Genomic DNA, 19,592 nt, shown 5'->3' with positions numbered 1-19,592 from the left:
ACAAGCACCAACAGTTATCAATTACTCATTCTTTCCAATAATTTACTCAGCCATTTTGTTTGAGACTGAGCGATAATTAGTCAAAATTTGTGGGTCTTTTCCTGTCTGGAGTGGAGCATGATGCGGGAGGGGGTCCCCCTCCCTGTCAAAAAAATGCGACTGAAAAACCTGAGGCTGTGTTTTATGTTGTCATTGCTAAGGTGTTTAAGCATTTGATTATGGTTTTTGTTTAAGCCCATGGGGCAGTGTTGTGACATTCTACTAAAGCACTATGATTCAAGGCCTTGTGCACAGGATATGAACCTTTGCTCTGCTATCCACCTCTGGGTCAGCAAAATAAGTTGGCAGTTACTGCATGAGGACAACTGGGCAAAGTGTGCTGTGAAACATTCAGCAATGAGTGTGGGATCAGAACAGATATCGCCAGTGAGGGAGATGCCCGGAATTTCTGTGGATGGTGAATGGCAGCAATGGGGGTGGAGTCTAGACAATACTTGAGACGATGGGGTGTGGGCTATCACAGAAGATACATATTGTTCCCAACATACCTGCTTGGCTTTTTCTATTAAAAACTGTGCATTCATTTTAAGTGGCTTGAATGCTACTAAACATTCTGCAGAAGGGTGGTGCTTGTGACACTGTAGTGCTATTTGATGCTCTCTGATAGCTACCATTATTTCTTCAGACTGCCACAGTACAGATTTGAGCAGAAAGGGCCTGAAGAACAGGATATCATGGCCTCCACAAACTATTTGATCATGCCAATAGCATCTTGTACCACTCCTGTGATGTCGTTCAAGAGTCGCTGTGGAGGTGAAATCTTACCAGTTGGCTTTCCAGAGGGATCAATGTGGTGCATGTTGCACTGGTTGGTGGTCTGAGAAAAAGTGTGATAGGACAGTGCTCACTATAACAAAGGCCGCCACAGATGGACCACTGGATTAATGGTGAGATATTTGAGCTGCAGACTGTAATGTCTATCGCCGAGTATGTATGGACCGTACTGAAATGTATCACAGTTCGTGTGTTAAGTAGACAGACTTCCAGTTCCGAAATTAATTGTTCCATTTCTTGGTCCCTGCTAGATGTGGCTTTGTTACCCCAAAGAGGATTGTGGGCATTGAAGTACTCCTGTAGGAGGAAAGGTGGATGTATCTGTAACAGCAACTCTACCAGCTTGTAGTATGGCGTAGATCAGTCTCGGGTAGAGAGATATTAAACACTGTTACCCTAACTAACAGGCAGACACAAACAGCCACAGCTTCTAAGGCAGTGGTTAACAGCACCTGCTCAATGAAAGTGTGAGTGTACGAGTATGTTGATTCTTCAAGATGCGCTCTCAGCATTAATGCAATTTGTAATTTTTAATAGTAGGATAGTTAATTGATGGAGTTCAGCCACGTGGCAATGGTAGTCATTAAAGTTCCACTGAAGGAACATCAGACTGGGATCTGAGAAACCAGCGAACAGGAACCAGGAATATGATTACTTTGCTGGCGAGTCATGTTCTACCTGAATGTGTAAATCTTCATTGATATCCGTGGGCTTGAACTCGGAGACCTGGTGTGTGTGTGTGTGTGTGTGTGTGTGTGTGTGTGTGTGTGTGTGTGTGTGTGTGTGTGTGAGAGAGAGAGAGAGAGAGAGAGAGAGAGAGAGAGAGAGAGAGAGAGAGAGAGAGAGAGAGAGAGAGAGAGAGAGAGAGAGTGGGGGTGGGGGTGGTGGTGGTGGTGGTGGTGGTGGTGGTGGTGGTGGTGGTGGTGGTGGGACAATTAACGACTGATGGGAGCAGCAGAATTCAGTTAAACTTTCAATTTACCCTTCTTGTCCCTGTGAGGTTTTGGTTTCTGTTATAGTTTCCCAGTCTTAATTCCTTGCACAGAAGATAATAATTCTTCCTCGCAATCCACATCCTGCGGCCCCATCAGCCACTGATCGATGGTAGACTGCGGGTCTGTTTCGTCCTGTGGAGGGTGGGAGGCACCTCAACAGGTATCCTCTTCCCTGATGATGCTGGAGGACGATGAGGCACCTCCAACTGCTCTGATAAGAGTTGTTACCATCAGTGCTGTGGGTTTGGGAGTAAAGGGAGCTGATGTTCCCTCCCTCAACTGAAGAACATGCTCCGACATACATCTAGCGCCAGGGGCTGCCGTCTGAGTCCTTGTCATAACCATAGGTGTGGATTATGACACAATGCAAGCAAGCTTAGACACCATATTAACTTGGTGGAGTCATTCAAACTTTTCCTTAGCATCTTGATGAGACAGATTTAAGTGTTTTATATTCTTCAGTTTTCTTCTCCCTCTTGAAAACTGAACAGGTCACCAAAGGGGGGGGGGGGGGGGGGGGGGCGGAATTCACGGCAATTTACACATGGAGAGAGTTATTTGCAAGGGCTGCCCTTGTGCAATGTCCTTCCACACACCCTACAAGTAGCACCAACAGTGCAGCAGGAAGACATGTGTTTAACTCTCTGACACTTGAAGCACCTAGATGGAGGAAGAAAATACAACCTGACATCTCATCTATAAACCACGATCTTAATATTCTCAGGTAAAACACTTCCATCGAAGGCCAGGATCGAAGATCCAGTGTCCACTCTATTACCTCGCTGGATGCAACGAACAAAATAGACTCCGTGTCGCTCTAGGTTAGCATGCAGTTCATCTACTTATGGCGTTAGGTCCGGATGGAAGGTGACACCTTGAATCCTCTTAGGTTTGTTATGAGGGAAAATGGCACTAGTATATCCTTAAGCTTGCCACAGGCCTGTAGTACCTGTGGTTGGTGAGCAATCGATGTTTTCAACAGCAAAGATCTGTTTCTCATCCTCTATACTGTAAGAACTTTTCTGAACCAATCCTCAATATTTTCAATGAAACACAGAGGCTTCAACATAGTGAAAGATTATCTATCAGTTCTAGAGCATACCAAGAACTGTACACCTCCATTTCTCCTAGCCCAACTCTCATCCCACGATGTAGGCAAAGACAAACACCGCTGGGTTATAAGCCTCTGCACTAACATCCCTTTTTCTATCCACTAAGAAGGCCAGTTGCCACAGCCACTGGTATAGATCCATTTTATTGCGGATCATCCACCCTGATGCCACTTATGCCGACTGGAGGCTCTTCCCATGAGCACCACCCGGTGCAAAGGCTACCTGGCGTAGTAACTGTTGCTAGAAGTCCTCAACACTCCTGACTGGATAAGCACCTACTTCTTAGTTTACATGCTGAGACTACGGCTTAGCATGGGCAGTACGATCTCTGTGTTCTCGGGGGCTACAACTCCAAGAGTACATGGCCTCTCCCCAAACACACACTAGGAATTGGCTACCATGCTGGATTTTAGAGTGAATATAAATCAACTCTATTAGTCGGTGTGGAAGATAACAGAGCATGATGGATAGATTTTGCATCACGTAAGGTGTCCTTCCTCAAACAACTCGCACTTCTGTGAAATTCAGAAAAATGGAGGTCAAAACTCTGAAGGAGTATCATAAGTAATTATGCCAAAAAGGTTGTGAAAGGAGTGAAAATTGACAGGTTTCATAATAATGGCCGCATCATCAATGTAAAATCTTCAGTAGGTATAAAAATCCTTTTAGTCGCTTATTATGACATGCAAGGAATAACTGCAGGTCTATTTTAGCCCCCGACACCACAAAGGGAGGCATCTAACACTAATTCCGTTACAGCTCTTTCATAAACAAAAACATATACTTAAAACTGAAAAATTGGTATGGAAAACATTACAAAGCAGCAAAGATGATTATGGATCTAATCATGTTTGAATGGTTAAAATTTTGTAGATTAAGACATCAAAGAATGTGCTTTGAAGTGGACTGTAAGCCACAGTGTTGTCTTGCTTTTGAGATTAAACGCATCCCTGATATAATTTCGAAGTGTTTATTACCTTACCAATGAAACATAACTAACTTACACCAAAGAAAAAAGAAAAAAAATGGTTCAAATGGCTCTGAGCACTATGGGACTTAACTGCTGAGGTCATCAGTCCCCTAGAACTTAGAACTACTTAAACCTAACTAATCTAAGGACATCACACACATCCACACCCAAGGCAGGATTCGAACCTGCGACCGTAGCGGTTGCGCGGTTCCAAACTGTAGCGCCTAGAACCGCTCGGCCACTCCGGCCGGCAAGGAAGAAGAAGAAGAAGAAGAAGAAGAAGAAGAAGAAGAAGAAAGGAGGAGGAGGAGGCTTCAAAGATTATATTGATTTGTAAATGTGTAAGTATTACTCACAATTCTGATCCGAATCTTCAATTAGTATCCTGAGCTTCTGGACACACAGCTGTAAATATAATATTTATGTGAGACTACCTTAGGATTGCTTCACAAAAATACAAATACATCAAACATACACCTAACTCCTCACTACAGTAATATATCTTACAGTATGAGCAAATCATGTTAAATATCGAACAAGCCCCAAAATATTTTCACCATTCAGCAGATGGTGTGCTGATATCAAACTTCCTGGTGGATTCAAACAGTCTGTCGGACATTTGCCCTTTGCAGACAAGTGCTCTCCTGAGAGATACCCAAGTACACACCACAACCTGGTCTCACAGCTCTACTTCTGCCATTCTCCACAATTGCCTTTCTTCCCGGAGTGCTAGTCTTGCAAGGTTTGTAGGAGAGCTTCTGTGAAGTTTGGAAGGTAGAAAATTAGATACTGCCAGAAGTAAAGTTTCGGCATGAGCCTTGCTTGGGTAGCTCAGTCGGTAGAGCACTTGTCTGCGAAAAGCAAATGTCCTGACTATGAGTCTCAGTTTTAAACTGCTGCACTCTATCTGCCTGTCTCATCTGTTAGTATTATGACAATACTGGAGGCAGTGTGTGTTGTTTAGCACAGATTTTTTTTTTTTATTTTAAAGCATGCAAGGTTGAAGATGCCATTGACATAGAACTATCAGGTTGGAGGTGGTAGAGTATTTTGTTAACTGCAGTGCTTTGTACTAACAAATGGAGGCCACAATGTTCAGATCACAGATTTACTTCAAACTCTGTATGCATTTAGTAGTCCATTAGGACAACATAATGTGCAAGTAGTAAGGCATACTACTAGGACAATTTCAAGAAAATCACAAGAGAAGTTTTATTAGTTGTGTATGTACTGGTGTGTTGCGACTGAATATAACACAGTGGCAGTCTAGTGGTTAGTGTTCAGCCTCTGTAATTGATGAATTGCTGGATTGAGGCCCTGCTCATCATTTTTATTTCAACACTGGTCATATTAGTTCATATATATGACATCTGAAAGGCGACAGAATGAAAAAATGTGTATTTGCATGAATCTTTTAGTTTGTAGACACCACATGGTGTTCTCTTTTGCCAGTCTCATTACTTTTATATTTGTCTCCAGTGGAATATATCCACCTTTTGGCTTCTTTTTGGCTGGCTGATTATCTTTCTCATCAGGAAAATCTTCAACTTCACTGAATAGAACTACTTCATCTACTTTATCAGAATGAATGAGATCTTTGTCAGCAATACATATCTTTTATACTAACATTTTGAAAGTAGGCCAATCAAGATTTTCTCCAACCGCCACTGCAACTGCAGAAATCATTGCTAATGATTCCATATCAGTAAGACCTGGTTCTTGAAGAGGACTGTCAGGGTGCACAAAACCAACTTATAACTGATGTTTTGCAAACTGCATTATGCATTGAATCTTCATGAAGTTCATCACCTACACTAGTTAATGAATTAGGGGTCATCTCCATTTTTTGCAGTGAAAAGGCAAATTTAGTGATTTAAAAAAAAATAGCACATACACTATTCATTCTTGCTACATTAGCAAGGTCTCAGTGGTGTCTGCAGGTCAAAGCATCCAGATGCAAAGCAGTTTTGTGTACCTTACCCGATTGTAGCTATAATAGATTTCACAAATCACAAAAGGTAAACACTTCCAAGAAAACTGTGTGTGTTTGGTCATTTACTTATAGATAATTATAAATATAATATTAATCATAATAATTAAAAATTAATAAACAGCCAAATATCAATGCAAATCTAACAACAGTTCATGCAAATACACGTGTTTTCTTTTATTATGTTAGTTTTCAAGTGTCATACATATGAAACACTATGACAAAGGTTGAAAAAATATGGTTACAGACCTCTACACCTAACCACAAGACAGCCGCCATCTTGGGCTCGTAATCGCTACGCACTAGTACATATTCAACACACAACACTTCTCTTGCAATTTTCTCAAGAGTGCCCAAGTAGTACACCTTATTACTTGCACATATTTGGTTTCCTAATGCAGCACTCAAAGTGAACACAGTATGAAGCAAATCTATGATCCAAATGCCGTGGCCTCCCCTTGTAAGACGTAAGAGTACAAGACTTTTTACTTGAATCCACGAAGCAGAGTCTTTCTCTGCAAGTAATGAGAGTTGGAAAAATTTACGCACACTTAGCAGTATACATTTTTAAATCATGCATTTAAGTATTAAGCATTTGGCGCACATAGCAATTCATGTTTACTGGTGAAACTTTAACATACTACTTGGTAACATAATGCAATCAAACACAGAGTGACATCATCAGTATACATGAATCTGGAGCTAATATAAAGTATGTTCAAAAAGTAAGTGTACTAGTTTTTCGTATTTTTTTTTAAAGAAAAGATGTATTTGAAAAAAATTACATGATATTGTTGATTATTTTTCCACATAATCATCATCCTGTTCAATGTATGTGGTGAGCCATAGCACAAGCTTCTTTACGTCCTCTTCAAAGAACTCTGCCGCCAGCTCCTTCCCCCCACTCCAGAACCTCTTTGTGCATGTGTCAGCTGAAAATTTAATTTTACTCATTTGTGGCTCCAGGGAGATGAAAATATGATACTCTGAAGACGACAAGGGGAATATGCGGGAGGTTCAAAACATGGCAAACAACTGAGTCCAAGAGCCCCTTGGTGGCTAAAGCTGTGTGAAGATGGGCATTGTCACACAACAAGAGCACTCTTCTCGTTAGCATTCCGCTCCTTTTGACATTTTTTTTAGGGTCTGCCAATGTTCCCCAAAAATGTAGTTTTGAATTTTTTGGCTGATGGGGAATTGGTGTAATGCCAGTGAGATGACTGTCTTTTTGTCTCAGGTGTGTAATTAACCACTCATGTTTCATCTTGTCAAAATAGGGCTCACAAAATCCTCACCTTTCAATTAAATTTGTTCAAGAAACTCGGGGGTGCAACTGACGTGATTTTTCTCGTGATACTCCATCAGCTATTTTGGGACTCACCTTGTGCATAGTTTCTGGTATCTCAGCATTTCTGTAAGCGTCTCATATAAGAGAGATCGAGAGAGTTGTGGAAACATTGTAGAAATTTCCTCCAATGTCAACTGATGCTCTTCAAAAATAGTTCACTGATTTTTTGCACCAACTCCTCAGTCAAAATGGAAAGCCTTCCACTCCTCTGACGTCATGAACATTTTTTCTGCCTCCACTAAACTCCATACACCACTTAAACACATTTGTTCTGGTCATGAAACCTTCACCGTGACCCCTTTCAATTCACAAAAAAATTTCTGTTGGTGTTATCCTTCTGCAAGTAGGAAGCACATCATAGCACTTGGCTTGCACTTGGTGGGATTTCTTACCAACACCTTCCACACAACTAGTCACTACAATGTGAGTTTATGTACTACCATGTTTCTGTGATGCTTGTTCTGGTCAGTGTTGCCAACCCTCAAGAAACAAAAAACCACAGCCTGTTATGGACACAGTGCACTTACTGTCTGAACATGCCTCATAGTAAGAAAAATCAGATATGCACACTATAAATTGTACAGTCACAGGTCTGCACAGGAATCGAGAAAATACATGTTTAAACAGGAGCAATACACAAAGAAGTGAAACTCAAGAATTAACAATGATGAGCTGAATGAGACTCACTAAAATTAAATGAATGGAACCAATGAGGGTGAAATTAGTGAAAACGGTGACATGAAATAATATCTGAGAAATTCATTCAGAAATGCTGACCTTTTAATGTAATGAATTATGTCAAGACAACTGTAAATTCATATCACGAGAAATTTAAACCTGCATTTTGTGCTTATTGTGAGCAGTTGCCTTAACAATTTAGGATATACAAGCATGTAGCCATCACCAACTTTCATTTTCATTCATGTTACCCGCCTAGTACTCCTAAATATTGCAATCACTGGTTCTCCCACAACACACATGAGAACAGCACCACTGTGGAACATATTTAGTGGAAGCACCACACTGTTCCAGGATCTTGGTCTGACACAAATGTTCATCTGTAATGACATATTAATTATTTTGGAGTTCCATCACTTTTGCACAGATTTCCCTGATATCATTACATGCCATTACATTTCACTGATTTCATTCACACTCATTCCTTTCACTCCAATTCAGTGAATTTAATTTGACTGATGTATTTCCTATGGCAAGATAAACCAATGTGAGAGAGAGATGTCATAAAAGCATACGAGAGGATGATTTGTTTAATTTCGCGGCTTTAGCTTAGTAAAATGTGGTTGGTTTGTGAGATCGAAGGGACCAGACTACTAGTGCCATAAGTCCCTTTTTCCACAAACTTGAAACACCCACAAAGAATAAGAACAAACAATGGAGATGACACAGGACAAGAAAGACACAGACAGAGACCAGAAAAAAGTAATTAAAACAGTGGTGGGCCAACAATAGAAACAAATAAGGAAAAGCCAACCACCAAGAAGTGCACTAAAAACCCCACTCTACAATGGTAGGCCAAAGACCAGACTCAACACAAAAAAATGACAAACACTTAGATCACGTGATAAAATCTCCTAGCACGAATAAAACTCAAAACTAAATCTGCCATCACAACATCATCTGATAATACTGCAGGAAGCGTATCAGGCAGCGCAAACGTCTGCCTGAGTGGAATTAAAGCAGGCAGTCCAACAAGATGTGGACCACCGTCAAAGCTGATCCGCAGCGACATAAAGGTGGGTCCTCGTGGCGCAATAAATAGCTGTGTGTTATCCAGGTGTGGCAAATGCGCAGCCAGCAGAGGCCTGCAAGGAGGAGCGCCACGCACCAGAAGCCTCTTTGATGGCCCGAAGTTTGTTGGGTGAAGGAAGGGCGCGCCATTCTTCACCCCAGTTGCAAAGTACCTTCTGAGTGCAAAACTGAACTGAGGTCACTCTCCGAAAGGCCAATCTCCAAGGCTGGTGCACTGACAGCCTATTTGGCCAGCGTGTCAACACGTTCATTTCCCGGGATGCCGACATGACCTGGGGTCCACACAATGACCACAGAGCGGCCACAAGGGGCAAGAGTATGGGGGGACTCTTGGATAGCCATCACCAGACGAGAGTGAGGGAAACACTGGTTGATAGCTCAGAAACCGCTCAGGGAGTCACTACAGATAACAAAGGACTCACCTGAGCAGGAGTGGATATACTCTAGGGTGCGAGAGATGGCGAGCAGCTCGGCAGTGAAAACACTGCAGCCAGGTGGCAATGAGTGTTGTTCATAATGATCCCCTAGAGTAAGAGCATAACCGACATGAACCGTCAGTATAGACTACGTCAGAGCCTCAAAATGCGGCAAGGATTGAAAGATAGCGGCAGTGGAGTACCTCAGGATGGTTGGTTGGGTGTGGGATTGGAGGGACCAGACTGCTAAGATCATCGGTCCCTTGTTCCACGATAAAATCACACAAAAGAAAAACTGTCAGTCGTTAAAAACTGAGAACTGAGACAAGGGACGACACAATACAAGAAAGACAGACAAAGACCATACAAACGGAACTAAAATCACGCCGAGTGTGAAGGTGGTTGGCCGACCATGAAAATAAGGAAAAGCCAACCACCAAATGACATTAAAACCCACAGTTTAAAACCACAGGCCAAAGGCCCAAGTCAATACAGGAAATAAAAGGACAAACACTCAAATCATACGATAAAAACCCCCTGCCCGAATAAAACTCAACACAAGGTCCGCCATAGCAACGTCATCACATAAAAGGGCAGGGAGGGTATCAGGCAGCGCAAACGTCTGCCTGAGTCCTGTTAAAAGCGGGCAGTCCACCAAAATGTGGACCACGGTCAGAGCTGCCCCGCAGCGACATAGCGGTGGGTCCTCCTGGCGCAACAAATGGCCGTGCGTCAGCCACATGTGGCCAACGCGCAGCCGGCAAAGGACAACAGAGTCCTTGCGAGAGGCCTGCAAGGAGGAGCGCCACGCACCAGAAGCCTCTTTGATGGCCCGAAGTTTGTTGGGTGAATGAAGGGCTCGCCATTCTTCACCCCAGGTGCAAAGTACCTTCTGAGTGCAAAACTGAACTGAGGTCACTCTCCGAAAGGCCAATCTCCAAGGCTGGTGCACTGACAGCCTGTTTGGCCAGCGTGTCAACACGTTCATTTCCCGGGACGCCGACATGACCCGGGGTCCACACAATGACCACAGAGCGGCCACAAGGGGCAAGAGTATGGGGGGACTCTTGGATAGCCATCACCAGACGAGAGTGAGGGAAACACTGGTTGATAGCTCAGAAACCGCTCAGGGAGTCACTACAGATAACGAAGGACTCACCTGAGCAGGAGTGGATATACTCTAGAGTGCGAGAGATGGCGAGCAGCTCACTGCAGCCAGGTGGCAATGAGTGTTGTTCATAATGATCCCCTAGAGTAAGAGCATAACCGACATGAACCGTCAGTATAGACTACGTCAGAGCCTCGAAATGCGGCAAGGATTGAAAGATAGCGGAAGTGGAGGACCTCAGGATGGACTGAGTCCTTTGGGCACTGTGTCAAATGGAGCCGAAGGCATGGGCAGGGCACACACCATGGGGGTACGCACAGAGGGGCCCAGAAAAGAGGTGGGAGAGGGAAAACCTCAAGCCCAGAGAGAAGAGTTCTGATGCGAACCGGAAGATGGACGACTGACTGAGGGAACTGGAGACGATAATTGGGATGCCCAGATGAGCTACAAATGTGTGTAGCATAAGTGTCCAGTAATCGTTGGCGCCGGAACTGCAATGGAGGGACACCTGCCTCCACAAGTATGCTGTTGACAGGGCTTGTCTGGAAACCTCCAGTGGCGAGTTGGAGCCCGCTGTGAAGGATGGGGGTCAAGCAACTGCAATACAGAAGTTGATGACGAACCGTAAGCCAGGCTCCCATAATCTAGACGGGACTGAATTAAAGCCTGGTACAGCCGTAGAAGGGTAGACCGATCGGCACAGCAGCTGGTGTGACTCAAGCAATGAAGAGCGTTAAGATGCCGCCAGCACGTCTGTTTAAGCTGCCGAATATGAGGGAAACAAGTCAACCGGGTATCAAAAACCAATCCCTAAAACTAATGTGTGTCCACCACAGCAAGAGGTTTGCCATCAAAATAATGCCATGGCTCAGGGTGAACAGTGAGTCGCCGGCAGAAATTCATAATGCTGAAAACTGGAAGGCATGCGCTACAGCCCAAGACTGTGCCTTTCGGATAGCACCCTGCAGCTGCCGTTCAGCAGCTGCAACGCCAGTGGAGCTATAGTATAGGCAGAAATCGTCAGCATACAAGGAAGCTGAGACAGAGGTTCCCACCATCGCAGCGAGCACATTAATTGCAATTAAAAAGAAGCAGACACTTAAGACAGATCCTTGCGGCATCCCATTCTCCTGAACTTGGGAGGAAGTATGGGAGGCCGCAACTTGCATGCGGAAGGTAACGAAGCGACAGAAAGTTTTCTGTGAAAATTGGGAGCAGACCCTGAAGACCCCAACCATGAAGTGTAGAGAGGATGTGGTATTGCCATGTCATATCGGATACCTTCCGCATGTCGAAAAAGACGGCAACCAGATGGTGACTGCAGCCAAAGGCCTTACGGATGGCAGACTCCAGGCACACCAGTGTATTGGCGGCAGAGCGGCCCTTATGGAATCCACAATAAGACGGAGCCAGAAGGCCCCGAGACTCAAGTAGCCAACTCAAACTCCGGCTCACTGTGTGTTTGAGCAACTTGCAAAGAACGTTGGTGAGGCTAATGAGGTGGTAGCTGTTCACCTCCAGTGGGTTCTTGCCAGGTTTCAACATGGGGATTACGACGCTTTCCCGGCATTGCAATGGGAACTCACCTTCAACCCAGATACGGTTGAAAAGGTCTAGGAGGCTCCGCTGGCAGTCCACCAAGAGGTGTTTGAGCATCTGACAGTGGATGTGATCTGGCTCGGGAGCCGTACCAGGGCAAGTGGCTACGGCACTTTGGAATTCACACTCACTGAACGGAGCATTGTAGGATTCAGGGTGGCGTGAGTGAAATGAAAGGCTCCGACGTTCCAACCGCTGTTTCAGGAAGCGGAAGGCCAGTGGGCAATTCGCAGAAGTGGAACTCTGAGCAAAATGCTCCACTAAGCAGTTTGCAATTGTTTCAGAGTCAGTAAAGACTGCTCCATTCAGTGAAAGTGCAGGTAAGCTGACGGGGATCCAATAGCCACAGAGTTGCCTATCTTGGCCCAGACCTGTGATGAAGAGGTACAAAGGCCAATGGTGGACACACATCTTTCCCAGCATTCCTGCTTACATTGGCAAATGAGGCGGCGGGCTTGTGCACAGAGCTGTTTTAAGGCGATGAGAGGTTCCAATGAGATGTGTCGCTTGTGTCGCTGGAGTGCCCGCCTGCGATCTTTAATCAGCTCAGCCACTCTGGCAACCACCAAGGCACAGACTTCTGCTGAGGGGACCCAGAAGTACAGGGAATGGCAGATTCTGCAGCAGTAATGATGCTGGTGATGACTGAGGGAACCACCGCATCAATGGCATCATTGGAAAGAGGCTCAATAGTGGCAATGGAGGTGAACAAGTCCCAGTCAGCCTTATTCACAGCCCATCTGCAGGGGCGCCCGGAAGAGTGGCGCTGTGGCAGTGACAGGAAGATCGGAAAGTGGTCACTACCGCACAAGTTGTCGTGCACACTCCAGTGGACAGATGGTAATAGGCTAGGGCTGCAGATCGAAAGGTCGATGGCTGAGTACGTGCCATGTGCCACACTGAAATGTGTGAAGGCACCATTATTTAAAAGGGAAAGGTCAAGCTGTGCCAATACTTGCTCAACGATGCTGCCTCGGCCTGTTGCCACTGATCCATCCCACAGAGGGTTATGGGCGTTGAAGTCGCACAGTAATGGAAAAGTTGGCGGCAATTGGGCTATCAGCGTAGCCAGGACATGCTACAGGACATCACCATCTGGTGGAAGATAGAGACTGCAGGCAGTAACAGCCTGAGGCGTCCACACCTGAACAGCAACAGCCTCTAAAGGTGTTTGTAGAGCGACAGACTTGCTGTAAAGAGAGTGAAGGACGTAGATGCAGATGCCACCAGATACCCTCTCATAAGTTGCCCGGTTCTTATAATAACTCCGACAGCCACAGAGGGCAGGGATTCATATCGCCGTATATCAAGTTTCCTGAAGAGCAATGCAGAGGAAAGGGTGAAAGCGGAGAAGTTGTCGGACCTCAGCAAGATGGTGGAAAAAACCGCTGCAGTTCCACTGGAGGATGACATTGTCCATGGCCGAGAAAAGCGTGAAGGGGCCGAGGAGACAGATTACACCACTGGATCACCTGCTGCCACTGATTGAGTACCTGTGCGAGCGACATCCATTGTGTCCGAGAGTGCGGCGAGATCTGCGTCTTAAGCGGATGCCAGAATCTCTACCTCACCCTCAGACGCAGAGCTTGCAGGTTGCGGTGGGGTGGGTGCCGCCACAAGTTCCTTCCTCTTAGAGGTCTTCTCCTTGGACTTTTCTCGCTGCTCCTTCGGTTTCACTGGCTGGGAGGGCTCCACTGATTCAGTCTCTGGGACAGATGAGGATCGCGAAGCCCTATGACCAGCTGCTTGTAGCCACTTATGCCACTGCCGGGCGTCATCCTTCCCACTTGTGGAAACCTGGGAAGGGAGGGTCCCAAGGGACCCCTTGCGAGCAAGAGGAGACGAAAAAGTTGGACACTTCTCCGGCTTAGAAGTGGGGACGGACGTTCCCAATGGGTGGGGGTGGGGGGGGGGGGGGGTGTTACTCCCAAGATAGGTGGTGCAGGAGCAACAGGGTGAGTAGTGTCCCCCATGGGCAAGGGGGCATTTGGAGTTGTATGGCTCTGTGAGCCAACTGCAATTCGCTGAACTGATGGGGCTATCAAGGTTGTCGTAGTGGCGGCATATGAGGAAGTCATTCGCACAGGATAGAGCCGTTCATATTTACTCTTAGCCTCAGTATAGGGTCTTATATTCCATGATTTTCTGCTCTTTCTGTAAGATCCTGCAGGCTGGCAAGCAAGGTGGATGATGCTCTCCGCAGTTGACACATATGGGAAGCGGGGCACATGGAGTACTGGGATGTGATGGGCATCCGCAATCTCAACATGTGAGACTGGAAGTGCAGTGGGCAGATATATGGCTGAACTTCCAGCACCTAAAGCACCGCATTGGGGGAGGGATATAGAGCTTGACATCACAGCAGTAGACCATCACCTTGACCTTCTCTGGTCATGTATCACCCTCGAAGGCCAAGATGAAGGTACTGGTAGCAATCTGATTATCCTTCGCACCCCGATGAACTCGCTGGACGAAATGAACACCTCAACACTCTAAATTGGCGCGCAGTTCGCCATCAAACGGCAAAAGAAGGTCCTTATGGAAAATAATACCCTGGACCATATTTAAACTCTTATGGGGTATGATGGTGACTGAAATATACCCCAACTTGTCACAAGCAAACAACCTTCATGACTGGGCAGAGGATGCCATTTTTATCAATACTGACCCAGAGTGCATTTTGGACACACCCTCCACCTACCCAAACATTTCCTCTAAATGCTCTACGAAGAACTGAGGCTTCATTGACATGAATGACTCCCCATCAGCTCTCGTGCAAGCTAGGAACCAGAGTGAATAAGTGTCACTGCCATTCTGAGCCTTATGATGCTCCTCCCACCGTGTGACCAGAGAGGGAAACGATTTGGGATTGTATTTCTGAGCATTGAATTGAGCCTGAGAATGCTTAGAGACTGCTGGCAGCTGGCCACCTCCAAGAGATGATGTACCACACTTCACTGTGGGTCATTCACCCTGATGCCACCCACTCCAACCAAGGGCCCTCCCCACGGGCGACACACAGCCTCAGCAAGGGCCACCTGGCAGGATGGCCATTGTCGGGAGTCCTGATGCCCCAGGGAGATAGGCATATATTCCTTGGAATAGATGGGGAGTTAACGGCGCAGGCATCAGCAGAGCAATCCCTGTGTTGTCAGGGGGCTCCAACCAACAGGGTTCATGGCGGCCCCATCACAACAGGCTGGCTGCCGTGCTGGATATTAGGTGCAAAGAAGTCCATGGTTGTCGTCTCCGCAAAAAGTAACATTACACAGTGCATGGTGGAAATCGCACACAGGAATGTATCCTCGCCCAAGAGATGGAGAACGAGCGGGACGGCAATGTGACGGCGAGAAAACTGGCTGAAGGTCTCAATGCACGATGGACACAATGCACCATGTAAGGCGCCCTTTCCCAATTGACTTACTCTTCAGAAGAATTTGGAAATATGGAGGTCAAACCCGAGAGGGGACATCACATATAGGCCGAAACGTTTGAGACTCCTTTTAGTCACCTCATACGACAGGCGAGAATACTGAGGGCCTATTCTAACCCCCGAACCTGCAGGGGGTAGTGAAATGTGGATAATTACTTTTTGCTCTTTAATTCATTTTAGACTGAAAACAGGCGAGTCCTACTCTAATCTACAATAATACCTAATCAATTCACAACTCTCTGAGGTCCTGAACAATCCGTTCCTTATTAATGTGTTCTTGTTTAGTATGTGTGTCTTATGACAGGTTTCAACTGAAGCCACCCATGATGTCCTATCCTGAGCACCTTCCTTCATATGTTTGTATGTCCATCCTCTTATGATGTCATCCATCATTACAATTTCCTTCTTACCTTTCCTCTCATTCCTTCAACTTTTCCCTCTACATTATTTGTTGCAGACACTTCCTACACAGTATATGTCCCAGACAATATGTCTTCGTCTTTCTGATCAATTCCAATAATCATCTTTCTTCCTCTATTTCCTTCAATTACTTCTTCATTCTTAAGCATCTCAGTCCTATACACCTTAAGCATTCTTCTCCATAGCCACATTTTCAAATTTTCTTTCCATCTTTCTTATTTCTTTTTAACTGTCCATGATTCACCGCTGTATAATACTACACTCAATATATAAGATTTAGCAAATCTTTTGTTCGGTTCAGTTGGAGTAGTTCTAGATACTAGTAACTGCTTCACCTTTTCAAGTGATCTCTTTTCCATAGATATCCTCTTCCTTATTTCTCCTGTACACTGACATTCCATGCCATTAAATTCCTCATGTAAGGAAACCATTTTACATGTCGTATCTTCTTTCCATTTAGGAATGTGTTAACTGGAGCTTCCTTCTTGCTTATTCTCATCACTTTTGCCTTTCCTCTATTTATCTCCATTCCACTCTCCTTGCCCCTTCTTGCAATACTCCTCAACATCTTATGTAGCTCCTCTTTTGATTCTGCCAGCACTGCTTAATCATCCATATACTTTACAGCCTTTTATCTTTTCTCAAATTGCAATGCCTCTTATATCCTTTATAGCCTTACCTATCAGTTCTTCTCCACACATGTTGGATAGCTTTGGTGACAGTGTGCTTCCTTGCCTTACATCTCTTTAAATGCTCATCTCTTCCTCATGATACTGATACATATGAGAGTTTGTTATAATAATTCAGAGTTAAAAATAGCATTAAGATGGCAAAAACTTTTCCAGGTGCAGATGCTGATACAAACCTTAATTTACTCATGGCAGATATTAGGATAAGATTCCAGCAAATTAAGGTTGGTTGGTTGGTTGGTTGTTTTGGGGAAGGAGACCAGACAGTGTGGTCATCGGACTCATCGGATTAGGGAAGGATGGGGAAGGAAGTTGGCCGTGCCCTTTCAGAAGAACCATCCCGGCATTTACCTGGAGTGATTTAGGGAAATCACGGAAAACTTAAATCAGGATGGCCGGATGCGGGATTGAACCGCAAATTAAGGAAAGACAACATATAAAGAAATCAGATGTTGAGAAATTGAAGAATGAGAGCTTTACTGTTTCTTAAAATCACCAAGTCAAAAATAAATTGCAACACTTAAGGGAAAGGGAAAGTATGGACGTCACTGAAGAGTGGAATAGCATTAGAAATACAATGTTGGAAGGATCAGAAATACAAATCAGAGAGATAAAAGAACAAGAAGCAAGAAACCACGAATATCTGGGAGTATATTGAATAAAATGGATGAGCACAGGGAATGTAAAAGAAATGACAATCCGGAAAAAGGTAGAAGACAGTACAGAAAACTGAACAATGAACTAAGAAAGTTAATTGGTGTGGATAGAGAGGATTGGATGAGGAAACAACGTGAGGAAATAGAAGGATTGGAAGAAAGAGGAAAATTGGAGGAAGTGTTCAAAACAGTAAAATCTTTAACAAGAAGAGAAGTAAGCAAAATAAGCAAACAGGGAAACTTAAACCTAGGAAGGAAATAATACCTATAGAAGACGAGAAGGAAGTATGCATGGATTACATGGAAGAGTTTTATGGTGCACAGGCTCATAACACCATGCTGGTTCTGGAGGATGAAGGTGAACAAAATGAAGGTGCTATCATATTGAAATGAGAATGGGAGAAAATGATTCAGGGAGGGAGGGAGGTAGGTTAGCATTGGGCTGTAACAAAATACCGCCTGAGAAAAATGAAAGTCTTAGGTCCAAATTCAATGGACAGGTTGATTGAGGTAGCGAACAGTATTTATGACACAGGAATTTGGCCTCAAAATTTACTTAATGTCATTCCACCACCTTTATGTACAGAGCGTAACACAAAGAATGCAGATTATAGAGCAATTAGTTTTCTCAGTCTGTTACAAGAGTCATACTACAGAGAATTGAAAAGCAAATAAAGGAGAATACTGGCAAAGACCCATTTGGGTCTAGAAAGGGTAAAGGAACAAGAGGCGTTACATGTTGTATGAGGACAATTTGAGAAAGAATGATAGAAATGAACAAGGGGGTGCATATTTGTTTTATTAACTGGGAGAAGACTTTTGATAGATTCAACTGGAGTACACTGCTGAGAATTTTAAAAGATGTGGGAATAAACTGGAAAGACAGAAGGTTAATAAAGGAGATGTTTACAAAGCAAGAAGTAACACAGTACGAAATGAGGAGACAGAGGTGGTGATTAATGTGTATTTGAATGAAGTTTTCAAATCTTCAGGTAACATATATATTTTTATCCAAGGTCTGTTCTGCACAGCTTTCAAAGAAATACAATGATAAACAATAATCTGGTGTGAGTAGGTAGCCCGAATATCAATATGTACACAAGACTAGCAAGCAATTGCATTGATGAGTTGTGAAAATGTGTAAACATGCATCTCTGATCACAACAGTGGGCAGTAGGAGTCGATCAGCAGAGAGGTTGGTGAGTGGTCACTGAATAAGCTAACCAGGCAGATCAGCAGTGGCACAGAGTATTCAGCAAAGTCTGGTTGTAATGGTGGGGGGACTAACAGTAACGATACATGATGTAATACAAATTAATTTCCCAATTTGTACCACTCCTGCTTTAAGATAAAAGGGAAGAAAGATATCTATGCCTGGCAAGCAACAAGAGTATAATGGAAGAATGGAAGGGACACTGAAAGTTCACATCTTATGTGTAATATGGCCAAATTTATGACATATGAAGCTACCTCTAAAATGCTTGGGCTAATTTTCTGAACTGAAGGATAGTCTTCAATGCAGTTGCCCTGTAGGTTATTCATTATTTCCATAATTATGGTGTTTCCAAATGCATCTCACTGAAAGATACAACACACTTGCTAAAACTAAAAGACTAGAGCAGTTCAGTTACTGCAGAGTACCCCCAGAACTGTTTTTACTCCAGCACGGTAATTGCTTGACAGAAGGTAAATGTTACCACTACAAAAAAAATTCAAAGGCATTGGACAGATGTCCAGCAATTTTTTATACAATCCAACAATTTGTTCTAGGATTTCTGAATACCAAAAGGGAAAAAGTTTCAAACACACATCCCTTTCTTGTAGTGATACGAAACTAATTTCACACATCAACTATAATTAATTACTCTACAATTTTCTGTTCAGAAGACACTTTACTGGGAGAATTTGCTGCCTACGTTTCCTCATTGGTTTGAACGTTGGTTCTGACGATTTGTATATGAACTCTACGGAGAGTTTTAGACGAATTTGAAGGACTGATCTGGATCTCTTTAAAAGCTAGGGTACACTGTAGTTTGGTTGAGCAGACCACCACATGAGCTCTCTTAAAAAACACAACATTTCACTGTGATAAATTATAGTAGCTGCTGTAATACTAATTTTAACAGAGAACTGGAGGTGTTGAGCAGGTAGCCTCCAGTCCTGCAACCCCAGGCTGACCAAACCTTCGCCTAGCTAGCACTAATTGAACACCCGTATATGCTAGCCATTTAGCACTACTCAAGAAGATGCTT

General features: G+C 44.2%; 1 protein-coding gene across 2 annotated transcripts in view; it reads right to left on the bottom strand.

Annotated features, from left to right (window-relative positions):
• LOC126298835 (AP-3 complex subunit delta-1) overlaps positions 1-19,592 on the bottom strand; it is a 234,114-nt gene that overhangs the window by 118,975 nt on the left and 95,547 nt on the right. For both annotated transcript variants that reach the window (XM_049990312.1, XM_049990313.1), the window contains exon 11: positions 4,268-4,316. In XM_049990312.1, the coding sequence (XP_049846269.1) occupies positions 4,268-4,316 (49 nt within the window). The remainder of the gene's footprint in view (positions 1-4,267; positions 4,317-19,592) is intronic.

Source organism: Schistocerca gregaria, chromosome X (genome assembly GCF_023897955.1).
Source record: "Schistocerca gregaria isolate iqSchGreg1 chromosome X, iqSchGreg1.2, whole genome shotgun sequence".
NCBI lineage: Eukaryota > Metazoa > Arthropoda > Insecta > Orthoptera > Acrididae > Schistocerca > Schistocerca gregaria.
The sequence above is the reverse complement of the archived record's forward strand: the minus strand, read 5'-3'. Positions and strand labels throughout refer to the sequence as shown.